This window comes from Poecilia reticulata, linkage group LG4 (genome assembly GCF_000633615.1).
Source record: "Poecilia reticulata strain Guanapo linkage group LG4, Guppy_female_1.0+MT, whole genome shotgun sequence".
Taxonomy (NCBI): domain Eukaryota; kingdom Metazoa; phylum Chordata; class Actinopteri; order Cyprinodontiformes; family Poeciliidae; genus Poecilia; species Poecilia reticulata.
In genome coordinates, this window is record NC_024334.1 from 22,635,026 (window position 1) to 22,649,190 (window position 14,165).

The window sequence follows — 14,165 nt, forward strand, 5'->3', positions numbered from 1 at the left end:
CTGTACTCTGCATACAGACAGCTCAACACGGAAGCGCAGCGCGCGACGTGTCAACAGCAAACAACAAGTGTCAGTCCGCAGCTCACCTCAGCTTTTATACTGAGCGCCCTCTGGCGCAATTGGCTCACTTGTAATCACCCTGCCAGCAGGTGCAGCCTCCACCTTCCTCCTGCCACATTCGTACCAGGTTAGTACTAAGGTAGTTCTACAGTACTATCTTGGCAGGTTAGTTTTATGTGTATTTCATCCCTCTGAGAAATTTGAATTGTACAGGACATACGTTTAATTAAGGAAAAGGTTTTGAAATTATGTATTATGATACATTAAAATGTATTGTGGACACTTGGGGATCCACTGTATTTGGTGATTCCAAGAAAAAAAAATCTAGATTGTTTCATTTGGATTTGGGCAATGAAGTGAATGCAGAACACAGTGTGTGTGTTTTTTAAGCTCAGTGCTAAGAATACAAAGCTGACTGGCTGACTTGAATCATGTTTCAGTGTTTCAATCTTAACATTGAAACATATTAAGATGTTTCAACTTGCTGCCAGCGCTACAATTATGCTGTCAGTGCACAGTTGTAGCGCTGACAGCATAACAAACAGAGTCAATCATATGGTTTACTATAAGTCATTGAAACAAAGGGTCAGTGAAAGCAGATTAGGTCAAGCGCTGCAGAAACATCTGCAGTGAGTGACCACAAACGCTCCACTACAACAAAGGCGGCTCAACCCAAGTATATAATTGTACGCCGATGTTCCTCCAGCAACATCTATATTTTGTTAGGTGCTCGGTGATGTAATCCAAAACATTTAGATACCAGTGCCATGCCGTTGAATTTAGATCTGGGGGAACAAGTAGAGTAGAAAAACATCTTACAGGGGGGATATCTGCTGGGATTCTGGTATGAGGGTATCCATCCCCATACATGTGAATAGTTTATTTTCTTAAAAACAGCTTTGACCTTCACCAGTGTTGATCTTCCCGTGCTTTCTTGCTGTTTGAGCTGGGATCCTACTTATGTGTGCTTGCTTGTGTGCGTGCGTGCGTGCGTGCGTGCGTGCGTGCGTGCACGTGTGCTTGATGCACAGGTCTTGTGACACATGGCCTCAGACAGACAGTGTCTGAAGGGAGAGAGAGTCTTCCATGGGTTGGACTCAAAACAAGTGACGCATGACTGAAGAGGCCCAGGAAGTTCCAAGCAGGCGGCTGTTATTGCCAAGATTGTGTATGTATGCGTGTGAGTGGGTGTCTGTGGGTGTTTGTGTAAGTGTAAGTCAGGGCCCACAGGGGACGGCATGGGGCAACACAGGCTGGAGTGTCTGGGAAAAGTCTGCAGTGACAAAAGCAGCAGTGTCGCTTGCAGCATATCTGTCTGCGACACTTTACTCCCCTTGGAGTGTAGCAGAATGTGATCCTTGACAACTAGGTTGCAAAAGATTTTTTTTTTTTTATATATATATAAATCTAAGGGAGTGTGAGCACACTTTTGGAACTCGTTTGTAAAAATAAAACACCTTTACGTTACTTACATCCAGAATCCAGTTTAAAAGTCTCTCAAACTGCAGACAGATCAAATTATTTGCTGCTTCTCACGTGTTCTCTCCCGGACCAACAGCCAATCACTCCCCAGACTGCATTGGTACGACGAGCGTTCGACAGGAGTGGCTGTGACGCACTGGGCGAAGGGAAACAAAAGCTTACAGACACAGCAGACTTCAGGGCTATCAGCCGCGCTCTAATCTCAACCCCATGGGACAGACGCAGCCTTGTTGCTCCCACATGGCCGAATCAGACACAACATCGGGACGGGGCACGTCAAAGTTCTAACTAGGTTACGCCACGAGTTCTGTCGCACAGACACAGCCAGACATTATTGTATTCTATCAGAAGCATATTATGTGTGCCAAGACAGCAATGGCAACAAATGATTATCTTCCAGACAAAATTTTGCTTCCACAAGGACAGATTTTGTTTTATTTTTTATTTTTAAATGGCAATCCACTCAGACAATTTCTCAATGAAAAGTGTATTTATTTAATGGACACAGTGTCTCTGCACTCGAAAACATGATTGGACTTCAGAGCAAATTTGTACAGATTGCGTTTTTAGGGGAGAAAATTATATTAAGCAGAGATGTTGAAAGCTGGACTTTTTAAAGGATTCCCATCACGTCATGTCAAAAATTTCTCCAGCATTAGATGTTAAAACTCTGGCTTAGTTCAATTGTTTGATCAATTCTAGTAACTTTTCAGACACATTTGAAGAGGCTTGCGTTGTGAACGGTTTCTCAATAACCAAATGGAAAATCTTGTGATAATAAGAGTGGAAAAGATACAACAGAAATTTGGTCTATGTGTCATGCCATACATTTTTTTTAATGTTTTTTATGTTTTAAAGAGACTGAGGCCAGGGTTAAAGGCCAAATAAAAGGTCGGTACATGATGTGGAGAGAAAATGCATAAAATTAGCAAGATTATAGATGAGTATATGCACAAACTGTCGCAGTGTTAATAAAAAACTATCAAAAAATTAAAGGTGCATCATGAAGAAATGACCTGTGGCCGTAGGAATCAGGTCGGGACGCTCTCGAGACTTGAATGGCTGGAAAGGGATATGATGACAATTCCAATGTTCTGTCAAACTGTTCTGCCAAGAACTCACTAGATTTGTGAGACATGTTTCTGGATGTCAGCCTGCAGTTATATGATAGTTTAATTTTAAGATGTATTGGTGACAGTTTTCATTTACAAAGTTAAAAATAACTCCAAACCCCAAACTGAAATAAAACTGAATAACTTTATCATGCACGTCTTATGTAACCAAGTGATCTCTGAGGTCTTCGTTGCTATCTCGCAGCCATCAGACAGACGCCAAAAAGAATCTGGCTCCCTCAGAAACAGTGAAGGATGTAACCCATGTGCAAAGCTTCTTGTTTGCTGTTGGCTCAGGTTTGGCTCTTGATAAAAATGAATTTGAATACCTCCTGTCAAATACTCAAGGACAACATACAAATCCGTTTCTGACTAGGTGTATTGTTCCAAAACAGATGCTGCACAACTTTCAAAAGATTGATGGATGCTCCTTGGGCTCTGAGAGAGGTTGACAGGAATCCAATGGAAAAGTATCTTGTCAAAATAAATCTTGTGTGGTGCCAAATTGCATAAACACACCTCTGGGCTTCAAGCGAGACTATTCAGCAGAGAGAACCTGCAGGGAGAAAACCTGAGATCACTGATAACACACTGTGATGATGCATGTTTGTTGAGGAGCTACTACATTTACCACTCCTAATTTCTGTGAGACACATGTATTTATTATTGTGATTTGTTGAAAAACTGACACGGTCTCTTGATTGGGCTTTCCTATCTTTCCACCCATGAAACAAGTTAAAAGAAAAGAAAAGTCAAATTGTAGAGATGTAGTGTATCTTCAGAAACTGGCTGTCAAAACAACCTTGCAACCCCACATCGAATGCACAACAGCACCATCATGTGGTCACACTGGGCCTGCGCACTGTGTAGTTTGTCGCATTAAACTATTATGTTTAATTGTTTTAAATATGGAAAAAGCGAAATTAATTACAGTAAGAGTTACAGTGGAATAGTTTAGTTCAAATGCGACTGTTTGCACAAGTGTTAGCACGACACGGCAAAAGTCCATGCCTGAATTCTGTCAAAAATTTGCTAAAAGACTTCAAAATCCTTTTTAAAAGACAATATCAGTACATTCTTACAAAGTTTCAGCTATTTTAGAGGGGCGTTGGTGGACATTTTCAGTGTACAGACGTGCAAACTCCGTTTTGCAGATTGGAGTTAGTATGCTATCTAAAAATTACGGTGACATGTATTATATTTTACTTTCATAAAAAGAAATGAAATAACTATAAATAGAAACCACTGACTGTGTAAAAAATATGTTTAAACTGCTTCATATACACATTTTTGCAAGGTCGTCCTTTCCACGGGTTAGCATTGTCCTTCACGTCACTCCGTAGTTCCTCCTTTTTTCTAACTAGACTAAAGATGGCTGAAGCTCCTCCATGCACAAGCCGGTTCTTCTGTCACAGATGCTCACTGGAGATTATTCCTCGGCTCCCCGTGAGTATTAATAATGAAAAAACATTGAAGACGAAAACTCTGTCAAGGAGAACACCACGGAATTGTTTTTGCTTTCATACACTTCGGTGTAGCGACCTGACAGTCGTTAGCATGCTAACACTGCTAACAGCCTCCTGAGAGGTTCCGCTTATCATTCACCTCAACCTACTTAGCTGATTATCTTTGTTATAATCAAAACATAAACTGCGTACTTACTATGCTCGCATATATGCCACTCGTGTTACACAACTTGCAACAGAGTTTAATTAATTTCTTATGCATCCAAGTGGCTGTGTTGAGGCTAACTGGTAGCTGTTTTGGTCAGTGGAGCTACATTTAACGTCCAAAAAGGAACTGTGTGGATTCTTTGATTGAAACATGTATATGTTTTATATTTAAGCACAGCTCACATTTGATATATTTTTAGCGCATCGTATGATTTATTTAAATATTTAGTTTGGTTAGCCGCTCAGGTAAACAGCAGAGTTGTGCTTGCTTGTCTCTGGTCTAGAATGATCTGTCAGTCTGTAGCCATGCTCTTTAAAACATTAGCCGTCGATCTCCGCAGCCACGGCTAATACAACTACGCAACACATACGGCAGATAAGACGATAAGATGATTTTTGCTTTCACTGTAAATAAAGACATAAAATGCAATCCCCTAACTTTGCCAGTGGCATAAAAATGTGACAAACGCATAAGTGTACATATAATATGTGGTTAGACCTTATTTAAACGTCTGTTTAACGTCTGTAAAACTGGAGGAGGGTTGCTATGGAGCCAACAGCCGAAGGAACGGCTGGCTGCTGGGTTTTCCATTTTAACCATGTAACCAGAAACCTGATCTAGTATTTCACTGATTTCAATGCTATTACTTTGCTAATTGCAACCTAACTTTTCCAGAATTGTAATGTCCCTCCTTACCGATATATAAAATAAACACTGAAGTAGGTGTGTTTGTACATTTTTGTGGCATGTCAAAACAATGATGTATAAATTATATCAGGTTAAAAACTGAAACTTAAAGCAAACACTGATGTAATTGGATTGTAATCTGTGGAAAGTTGTGACTGAAATATCACTAAAGAGTAGCTCAGTTTCCAAATTATTTGTAGATATTTCCATGTCTAGCAAAGAACCTATAATTACATTTTTCATGGTTAGGACTAAGACAGTCGATGATTGTGCTGTGTGTTGTTATTGTGAATAGTTATTTAATATTTGTAATACCTTGGATTTATTGTAACGATGATAAACTTAACAGTATAATGTTTGCAAAGTTCAAAAATCTAAATCTAGTGTTGAGATTGTGATTTTTATTTAATTTCTCCATTCTTTCTTCTACAGGAGCAGCAATAAATATCAGTATCTTTAAACATAGAAATACTCCCTGACAGGACATGCGCATTACAATGTTTTAAGCATCTTTTTGTTTTGTGTTGCATTGATCAATAGGTTGCTTTAAGTTTTGTGTTATCTCTTTAAAGGTTAAAATGGATGCAATTTGGAGCTACAGAAGTTTCATCTCGAATTTGACTGGATCTTCTATAAATAGTTTTGATCATAAAATTGTTGTCTGATTCAGTTTTGCCGGTATTCACTCAGGATGTTGATCTAAGACTATGGCTGGCCCTGTTTATACACAAAAAGACTATAAATGTATTCATAAATGCATTTGTAATGATGGCCCTGTTTCTTGATGACTATATTTCAGCTAGATTACTGGGTTTATTGTGTAAAAGGTGATCCTGTTTGTTGTATTCACTACATTATGCCTTTTGATTCTTGAGTTTATTACAAATGTATATAAAAACGCTGCTTTTACGTGTTGCACAAAAACTAATTACACACAGACTAGTTGTGTTGTGACTGTCAGCTGCTGAGTTGATCCCATTTTGCCACCTGGGTGCTGCAAACCCTAGAAAACATGGGGTTTCTGTTAGAAATCTGGCCTAATTATCCCTTCCAGTTGAAATCCTGCTCAGCTGGTTGGTAACTCAGGCTGTGTGATTCTGGATTTTAATGTGAGATGGGTTTAGTAGTAAGGATAGGCCCTTTACATGCGCCTTGAAATTGATCAGACGCCTCTTATTGTGTACTTGATTGAATTAAAAATGTTTAAAGTTGACAGGAAATTTGAAAATATCACCTGATAATTATGTGTAATTGGAAGATTAATATCTGAACACCAACTACAAATTCTTAAAAAATGCAAACATTTAACAAAAACTTAAATAAATAAGCAATGCTAAGTCTGGTGGGGGCACAAGTAAAGCCTTATGGCCCACCAGGCTTATAATACACTGGTTAGAAACCCTGGGGTAAAACCCTGGGCATAAAATGCACTTTGTGCTCCTATGCTAAAATTTTATATTAAATCGTGAGGGAATCTTTTTTTTTTTAATTTTTTTTTGATTCAGAGATTTCAAATAGATAATTTAAAGTTTACCATTCAACATTACACTGCATTGCAGCCACACAGATTATTATAGCTGTTCATAAAATTATAGTACACAGTGACAGGTCTGTTGTTGAACTTTTTGTCTTTAATCTATCCTTCTTTTTTTTTCACAGGAATATATGTGTCCACAATGTGAGTCTGGATTTATTGAGGAGCTGCTGGAAGAGAGAAGGTGCATGCAAAGTAGTAACTAAGCACAATGTGGCAAATATCCTGAATTATTTAAATAAATAGGCACGATTAGACCACTGTTTATTGTTAGACATATTTATCCAGGTATTTTTGTCTTTACCAAAAAGAAACTTAATTTACCTTGATGACATACAATTGCTGACATTAGAATGTGAGGCCACCACTGAAACCCATCGTTTAGATCAGGGGTGCCCAATATGTTGAGTCGATCTCGGCAGATGACAGTCTGAACACCGCCAGGACGCTGAGACCAGCACTTCCTCTTCTGACAGGCTCATCAAAAAATATTCACTAAGATCCTAAACGTTTGGAGCTTCATTAAAAAATAATAATTATAAAAAAATCAACAAAATGTGTTAAAATTAATAATCTCAGTAATTATTGTTTCAACAAGGTGGTTGCGCAATTCTGTGCGTTTCGGTTCCATTAACAAAAAAATAAATAAAAAAATAAAGGCGACTCAAAGACCGACTGACGAGCAGAGCAGGAGTTTAAGTTAACTAATCAACCACCGCTGTGTTCATGAGAGGCTTATTAATGATCGAGAAATAAATATCAAGCCTGGAAACCTGATATCGTAACGGACTGAATGTTGTGTTTTTAAAGTAATCTCTGCTCTGCTCTGCTTGCGGGGCGCAGGCAGTTGCCAAGGCAACAGGTGTCCTTAAATGACAAAGAGACGGAGATTAAAAAGGAAGGAGTGGTTTAGAGTTGATCGTCTGTTCAGGTTGTTTTACCTTTGTTTAGTTGTGCTGTGGCTCAATACAGCCGCTGTAGTTTCTGAACATTCAATAAACGACAGAATTAGACTAATGACCTTGTTCGTTTGTGAGCATATGTCACAACAAACATCAGATAGGACAAACATATTTCATTTAAGTTTTAACCGCGATAATTATGTGAAATTAAATTAATTGTATCCCGACTTCAAAAGATTTGCCTTTACCTTTACTGGGCTCTTTGGTTCCTCCTATCAGTCTGTAGTTTCTCATATCGAGATCATCAAACCAAATTTCAGATCTACCATGACTGACTGACACCTGCTGGCATCAGGTTTGCAACCAGCTTCTGACTGAGAAACCAGTAACCTGCTCCCAGTGTCAGAATCTCACTGAGGAAGAAACTGCGTTAGGTTTTCTGTCACTTTATTATTTCTGCTATAACTGATGAATATTCGCATATAAAATTAGTCAATAGAGTTTAATTTGCAATTTATATGTCTTTGTGTCATGAGGTAGATCTCAGGCGGCTGGTGATAGAAAAAGTTGATCTTGCTCTCAAAAATTTTGGCACCCCTGGTTTAGATGATTTTAATCAGATTGTCAGGACATAGCTTTTAAATACTTAGATTCAGGTAAGTTCACAACATTTAGGTTTTAAGTTGTGCATAACAGAGTCCCTAACTTTTGTTTGGGTGAGTCTTCCAGATAGAAAATTGACTGTGGGTGTTAAATATCAACTGGGCTCTCTATTTTTTTGCTTTAATATTACACTTTACCTGGTATTATGACCATGTTACCGGAATAGGCTAATATTTGGGGAGACGTGCTCTATTATTATCTATTATTATTATTATCTATCTATTATTATTATTATCCGAATCAGAACTTGAAGGAGTGACAAACTGGGCAAGAAGTGACAGCAAAAACCTGCTAATGTAGATATTTAAAATCATTCTGGTTTGAAAAAAGTGGAAAAACAATGTTCCTGTTAGGCTCCCTTGTAACTTTGTCAACAATCTGCTTCCCTGTCTAGTGCTGACAATGGGTCCATGTCCACCATCTCCAGCAGATCCCAGAACCAACAACCATTGGAGGTTTTTAACCTAATCTTTACTCAGATTCTTGTCTTTAACAAGGAGCTGCCTGTGCCTTTTGACTCCTGTGACTCTGTTATGCACACTGTTGTGTAACAGAGTCAGCAATTCTTAAAACTGCTTTAGCTGACATTTTTGTTGAACCTGTAGTTGACATGATTGAATTTGTCATAGCTTTCAGTTCTGCTTTTGTACATATTTTTTTTGTCTTTTGTGAAGTTTACCTTATAAATAAGGCTTTGAGTTGTTAATTTTTTCTTATGATGTTTTTGTTTGTTTGTTTGTTTGTTTGTTTGTTTGTTGTTGTTTTTTGTTTTCAGAATATGGACCAGCAGTTATCTATGTTCCCCTCCGGCTTTGGTCAGTTTTCCGTTAGCGTCTTTGATGACACCTTTGACCTCGGGCCTGGACTAGGAACAGAGGACAATCGGGATGCTGAAAACCAGTCAGAAAGGGACACGTCGTCTCGGCAGCGATACGGTGCCAGGCAGAGTAGAAGTCGTCATGGTTCAAGACGCCAAGCAGGAAGGCACGACGGAGCTCCTACTTTAGAAGGGTGAGTCATTTAGACATTTCTGCCTCTCTAATAGCACCACCCTATTTTTCTAAATGTTCTTTTTTCTTCCCTGGCTGTCATTTGGTTTTTTCATAGAATCATCCAACAACTTGTGAATGGAATACTTGGACCTCCTGTAAACATTGGTGTTGGGGCCTGGTGAGTCTGTGGTACTGACATTTGAGAAGCAAAGAGATAATCTTTGCTTCTCAGTTTCTTTACTCCAGTATATCTTATTTTAAAGGGGGGTTCTCCACTCCAATCCGATGGACTATGCTTGGGGTGCTAATGGACTTGATGCTATTATAACACAGGTAAAAAAAAAAATAAAAATAAAAAAATAATAATAATAATAAGTAAACAACAAATAAAAAGTAAGTAAGTTATGTTTTTTGCAAGTGTGAAGTATAAATAAAATAATTCAATCATGAATATTTTCTTTTCTGTTTAGTTATTAAACCAGTTTGAGAACTCAGGTCCACCGCCTGCTGACGGTGACAAAATAAGAAGTCTTCCTACAGTGGAAATTACCAATGAGCATGTTGGTAAGTAAAAAGGACTAAAAGCAACAAACTTTTAGCAGCTAAAACTCTAGACATTCAGACCACTGCACCATCTTTGCACGGTGGGCAAGCTAATTTCCTGGACATTTTTATCCACACAATTACCTTGACAAGATGGTGTAAACATGCAGGCATTAGTCTAGCGCTTCGACAAAGTTTTCCATTGCCAACAGGAGCAAGATTTTGAAGTATTTTTCAAGAGTGTAGCTGTTTGTTTGTGACTCTGACATTTTATCAATAATGAATACGGTAAATCCCCTACAGAACATCCTGATAGTAGAAGTTCATAATACCGTATTTTACGCACTAAAAGGCGCACCGGATTATAAGGCGCACCTTCAATGAATGGCCTATTTTAAAAAATTTTTCATATATAAGGCGCATAGAATAGACGCTACAGTTAGGGTTGCCTCGCGATTTGTTCCGTACTCTACAGATGTGGATGTGTAATAATAAAGAAATGGTCCCCGAGTATTTTATATAGTAGGCTGCCCCAGTCGTTGTTTCACTCACGGTGTAGGTGTTGCAATATTGTGCCCAACTGCTTTCTGGGTAACACAGACCAACCAACCCGCTGCCACCGCAGTCTCTGTCCCCACCTGGCTTTAAATGTAGTCCAAGCACCCGGATGAATGTCTAAAGCCACTTTGTTGACATAAAGAATGTCAACAAAACAGTCCGACTCGGTCGGCGAGGAGAGCCTTCCGTGACTGGTCCAGGGCGTGGTTGGAAGCTGGTCACCTTTCTCCGTTCGCGCACAGCATGTTCGTGGAGAACGTGGTGCTAAATGACCTGCAGACACCTGATTATCAGGTCGGTAGGTCGATAGGTCAGTCAAACTTTATTAACAAACCAGCATTCTGACAACTATCCCAGCATGCACCGCACGCTTCTTCTTCTACGGGCGAAAATGAAGTCGGCGGCTGCTTACCATAGTTGCTAGACCTGTTGTGACTCAATATTGGTCCATATATAAGGCGCACCGGATTATAAGGTTCACTGTCGGCTTTTGAGGAAATTGAAGGTTTTTAGGTGCGCCTTATGGTGCGGAAAATACAGTACTGTCTTTCTGTGGGGCAAATCTGGTAAAGGGTCATGTTCACATACTCTGTGTACCTGATGCTTTCACACACTTCTTTTCAGCTTCAGGACTGGAATGTTCAGTGTGTAAAGAAGATTACAGTGTTGGAGAAAACGTGCGGCAGCTCCCGTGCAATCACATGTTTCACAATGATTGCATAGTCCCCTGGCTGGAACAGGTATTTCACGTTATCCTACCCCATTTTCCCTTCTGTTTACTGCAAGCATTCACCGGTTGGTGTTTGAAACAGGGTCACAAAAGGTAAACATCCATAACACCCCCGTGTTTGTTTTCTGCAGCACGACACTTGTCCAGTGTGCAGGACGAGCTTGACTGGACTGAACACGGCAACAAACCCTCCAGAACTCTCAGAGATGAACTTTACATCCTCCCCATCCTCCTCCTCTTCCTCCTCCTCCTCGTCGCCGTCGTCGTCCTCCTCCACCTCTTCTTCCCCTCCGTCCTTAGAGTCCACCAGCAACGAGAGCTCCACTGATAACTCGTAGGCAGGGTATTTGTATCCGTCACCTCATGAGCCGGTTTCTGCTCCTCGGCTGAGCAGTGACCTCCAATCCCTCCCTGCTGTAGGGCAGAGGCCTGAGTGCATATCACCAGGATCACTCAGGCCTGTTTCAGGGGTAAGTGATACATGTGTTTATGTATTTCTGCCCGCTGTGTCCCCTCCCGGCCCCCCCACCACCACCACCATCTTCACCGGGAATGTGAACAATTGGAAGGGCAGATGCCTGCGGTGCAGCTTCTGACTGGGAGGATGTGGAAAAGCGTGAAAACTTCAAGAGATTCGTGGAGCTCAAAGCACCTCTTAAAAGAGGAGAATCCAAAGGTAGAAGACCAGGAGCGCCATGACAATTACCAGTGTTTTTGCAAACGTACGACCCACTTTTGCGATAGGCAAAACGTACGGGTGTTCCTTTTTGTAATACGTCGCGTTTTAAGTCTTTGAGTGCGCAGCTTCAGTGTGCATTCAAATGTATTTATGTGGTGAACGAATATTACACTTCAGTAACTTTCCAATTAAAATTTACAATAGTTTGTAGGATTGTTTATTTTGAACAAGCGATTTTTATCTGATGAGTTGCAGTGGTTGTTTGAATAAAACTAGTCTTTCTTTAAAGTTCAGTGCGCGCTAACCTAAGTATTTTTATAAACTGAGTTTTCTTTTAATCTCAGTTGCTGCAGTTTTAGGTGACAAAATCGAAGCATTACAAAAAAAAAAAAAAAACTGCTTGTGATGTAAACGTGCACTCTCGATGTTTGGAGGTTTTTAAATGCTAACACAGACCCAATTTGCCTTTTTTTTTTTTTTTGCAAAAGCACATATGCAGTGAGGCAGTGAATTTTTTTTCCACATCTGCCTTTTCTTACAATGTTTCCATGTAGCTTCAAACTTAAGCTGCTTAAAGTATTTTTTGCTGTGTTCAAGTTGTCTTGGAAGTTGAAACGACTACACACACTGATTGAGAGGGTTCCTGTTGCAAGTCAGAAAACACTGGGATATGCTAATAGTTTTGGTGCCAACATTTTTTTTAGCAATACACACCTATAATACATTTCTTATGATATTCAAACTCAAAATGAACCTAGATTATTTGGAGCACTACAGGGAATATAAGCCATGAGAATTGTTTAGTAATGTCATTATCTCCTATCTGCACCTACCCCTGCAGGAAACTGAATTGAGAGTTGCTCTACGAGCTCCTACTTTATCAGCTGGAATACTGAGGGGGTAATCCGCAAATTTGAATTGGCAAATTGTTTTGCTAACGTAGAACTCTTAAAATCTGACTTCAGAGAACAGAGAAGCACTACTTAAAAAGACTAAAATGTATGTTAGAGAACAGAAACTAGAGCTGAATCTTTAGCCCAACTCTGCTTTTGCTGTTTTATGGATCTTTGGGGTAGTATTGTTGTAAATATCAAAATGTTGCTACTTGCTGGCAAACATAGGTCTTTAAAAAATTTTCAATTGGAATTTGAAGATTCAGAGATAAAGTATCAGTTAAAAAATATCTGTAGCAAAATAGCGGCGGTGTAAAAAAAATACTCATTAGGATTTGTGGGAATCATGTCTAATTCTTGCATAGTATTAAAAAAATGCATTTTCATTTTATTTTATTTTAATAAAGGTATTTACTAATTTCTTCGGTTGAAAATTTTTCAATTGCAAACATGACTATATAAGGAAAGAAAATGAGCACTATGGATTTTAATACATATGTCAAGACCAAGTCAAGCATGCTTAATTGCTATATTCTAAAATAACAAGCAGCAGTGCTAGATGAACATTGATGTTGACAGATTTACAGTTTTCTTTGACGTTTAATCTGTTTAGTTCCAATTTTAGTCAGTTTTTCTTCTTTAACACATAAAATAGGATAAAGTTTGGGTTTTAGGTTCTTTTTAAAAGCAGTGATTTAAAGCCAGCAGAAACTAAGAAACCACGTGGATGTCCCTATTTACTCATCAAAGCATAGCCCCTCTAAGCCTCATCTAGTTTTACTTTTGATTAATCTCAAAGTGCGTCAATGTGCAACCTATTTTTCGATGCATCTTTGAACAGTACATGCAAAAAAAAAACTATTCCATGTAAACCTCTCATAAACTAATGTGTTTTAACTGCTGTTTGGTTGGATTTGATTAGATTGAGTTTGTGGTATTGTGAGTAGAAGCCTTTTTATTTAGCATTTCTAAGCTGTGCAAGATGTGGGATGGATGAAATTTTAAAAAAAGGACACTGATTTTTTTTAAAAATATTTAAACCCGTCGAGGTCTTTGGTTTGCAGTCTTGATTTATGTGTTCCTTTCACCGTTCTTTGCACTCTCAGAACAATTGAGGAACAATAACCTACATTAGCAAAGCTTTTGAACCTGTTTTCAATGCATAATAAGCCTTTGAGATAATTTTGTACTTTCAAAGTGATGACTGGTCCAGTGGGATGCAAAACGCAAACAAACTCTGTATGAAATCCTTTACTTCTGCACTTGCCTGATAAATATCATCAATAAGCAAACTACACTCTGCTTCCTTTTATTGTTTAGCTATATGTGTGTATTTCCTATACTTTGTACCCCCCATTCTCCTCCGGGACATTAGGTTCTAAGGCTTTAATCTGAAGGGATTGTTGTGGTGGACAGAACACTTGTGGATACACACAAACAAGCACATTTGAATTACAGCTTTGAGATTGATTTTACAATGTAAAAAATTAATCTATGTTCAGCTTCACATTATTGTGGATGTGAAGTGTTTGTGCCAGAGACGGCACCCTGGCAGGCTAATTTAAAGTACAATTATATCAAGTTCAGTGCTGCAAGTCAGACTCTGCCCCTAAAACCAACTGTATTATATTACTGGGTTTGTTGAAGTTTGCAGAT

The 14,165-nt window shown here is 39.0% G+C and overlaps 1 protein-coding gene across 1 annotated transcript; it reads left to right on the forward strand.

The window, feature by feature from the left end:
- Window positions 1-3,988: 3,988 nt before the first annotated feature.
- On the forward strand, window positions 3,989-13,806 carry LOC103463682 (E3 ubiquitin-protein ligase RNF126). Its single transcript, XM_008407214.2, has 9 exons — window positions 3,989-4,100; window positions 6,675-6,733; window positions 8,509-8,569; window positions 8,890-9,125; window positions 9,222-9,284; window positions 9,370-9,439; window positions 9,577-9,670; window positions 10,832-10,947; window positions 11,069-13,806. Exons 1-9 carry the CDS (start codon window positions 4,026-4,028, stop codon window positions 11,273-11,275), a joined length of 981 nt encoding a protein of 326 aa, XP_008405436.1. The 5' UTR covers window positions 3,989-4,025; the 3' UTR covers window positions 11,276-13,806.
- The last annotated feature ends 359 nt before the right edge of the window (window positions 13,807-14,165 follow it).